The following is a 1,922-nucleotide window of genomic DNA, read 5'->3' on the forward strand; positions in this document are numbered from 1 at the left end:
CCCGTCAACTTACGACCCGACTTCTAGTTTCTTTGGATCGAACCACCGCAAGCGGACTTGCACTTTGGATCGACACGGAAATACACTTGTACCAACTAACTAGAAAACTAACTGAAACGATAGTCGTTGCCGTGGGGCCTGTGACGAACCGTGGGCAGAGGCAGTCGTCACACATAGAGCCTGCGTGTCATACTCGACGCGTCGTTCGTCGCAGCCTTCGCGAAAGGAGCGTGCTACGATGGCACGAGACGCCCAAGCGAGAGACAAGGGGCCTCCATGAACCTCAACAACCGACGCAGCCTCGTAGCTATCGTGTATGTGGAGATCTTACGAGCCGACGCAATGGAGTTCACGAATGCTAGGTTGGCAGAGCTCGGCAGCCATGACGAAAATGGTTGACAACAAACCCTTAATGATAGATATGACAGCATCATGAGTACTGACCATGAAGCACTTTGGCAGCCCAGAGCTCTCAGGCAATCGGCGCGTGGCTGTGCTGATTCTGTCCTCGAGGATTCCATGCAGTACGGAGTGATCGATGGGTGCCCATACACGCCCCGTCGGCCCAGAACGTCGGCCCCAAACTTTTAGTTGGTGTGACTGTGGGATACTGTGGTGGAGTCAGCTGCAAAAGGTTGTTGCCTTGGTACTATCAGTCTTAGTTGTACCCACCTATTACTCCAGGTGTAGTGGCATCGTCCGACGAGGACGTCAAGTACGTGGCCCGCGAATATTGGTAGCAAGTTCATGCCTCCTTTCCCCGCTGATTTGATTCAGAAGAGGAGGTGAGAGCGAAGGCTAGCTCAGGGCAGAGCTCAGGGCACGAATACGACCCTGTCAATGAGGCATCGCTTGCTGGTTGTAGTTTTTGTTCTACAGTAGCAAGGTATCCTTTGATTATGCTAAATCGCTGTAGATTTATGGATACAACAACATACGGTTCTCCTAGCTTGTCCTTGTCCCGAGAGTGTGGACCATGACCGTGTGGCAAGCCAGTTTGGTCGAGCCAACCACAGCCACTCATGTATTACTCCTGGTTTAGCTTGTCAACATATGAATTCGTCGTGAATATTGCGTGGAGTAATATGCGGGCGAGGGACCCAAAGTCGCAGCTCGTCGTCGACTTTTCGGCCACTCTTGCTGCTACGGTGCTCGCGAAGCACCGTCTAGGAGCGTCACCACCCTCGTCAGAAGATTGGCTCGCTGCCGAGCCCACGCCGTGCCGGTCGCTGATCCCTTCGAGTGCTAGAAGAAGTTCTAGAATAAGTTTACTACAGATCATTACCGCGTGCTGCGACGGGTTCCATCGGTCTTACCACAGTACTCTGTCAAATTTTCCACCATCTAGTACCACTGTCCAACAGGATTTTGCGGCGACTAACTAATTCACGCTCGTATCGATCGATTCTCGTTCAAGTCATTTACAAACTTGCAACCACCAGCGATAGATGTTTGCATTTGATGCCCACCCAGCCCAAGACACGTCGCGAAAGCCCCGTCGGCGCTGGCCGTGGATCGTTGCCACAGGTACCGCTCCAATCTCTAGCTCCGGACTCACAAACCTCGTGGTCTAGTCGTATTGGCCGTCAGTACTGTCGCCCTCACCGTTGCGCTGTGTACGCAAACCAGCACGACGACGGCGACGCCCAGTGTTAGCGTACCCGTGCCAGGCTCCGGCAGGGGGGCGATGCCTACGACGTCCGTGCCCGTCTCGAGCCTCGTCGACGGCCTACCGCGCAAAACTACCCGCCTCATTCTCATGGTCGGCGACTCGATCACGCAGTACGCAGTCAGTCCAGAACAAAAAGGCTTTCAAGCGCAGCTCGCAAACGACTACAGTCGACTCGCCGACGTCATCAACCGCGGCATGTCGGGGTGGACCTCCAGGTACACTCATTCAATACACCACATAAGAGCTTATA

General features: G+C 54.0%; 1 protein-coding gene across 1 annotated transcript; it reads left to right on the forward strand.

The window, feature by feature from the left end:
• Positions 1–1,687: 1,687 nt before the first annotated feature.
• On the forward strand, positions 1,688–1,887 carry SDRG_05878 (hypothetical protein; the record flags this gene model as incomplete). Its single annotated transcript, XM_008611620.1, has 1 exon — positions 1,688–1,887. A coding segment is annotated over one exon (198 nt), but the record flags the coding sequence as incomplete, so codon positions are not given.
• Between the last annotated feature and the right edge of the window lie 35 nt (positions 1,888–1,922).

Source organism: Saprolegnia diclina (assembly GCF_000281045.1).
Source record: "Saprolegnia diclina VS20 unplaced genomic scaffold supercont1.16, whole genome shotgun sequence".
NCBI lineage: Eukaryota > Oomycota > Saprolegniomycetes > Saprolegniales > Saprolegniaceae > Saprolegnia > Saprolegnia diclina.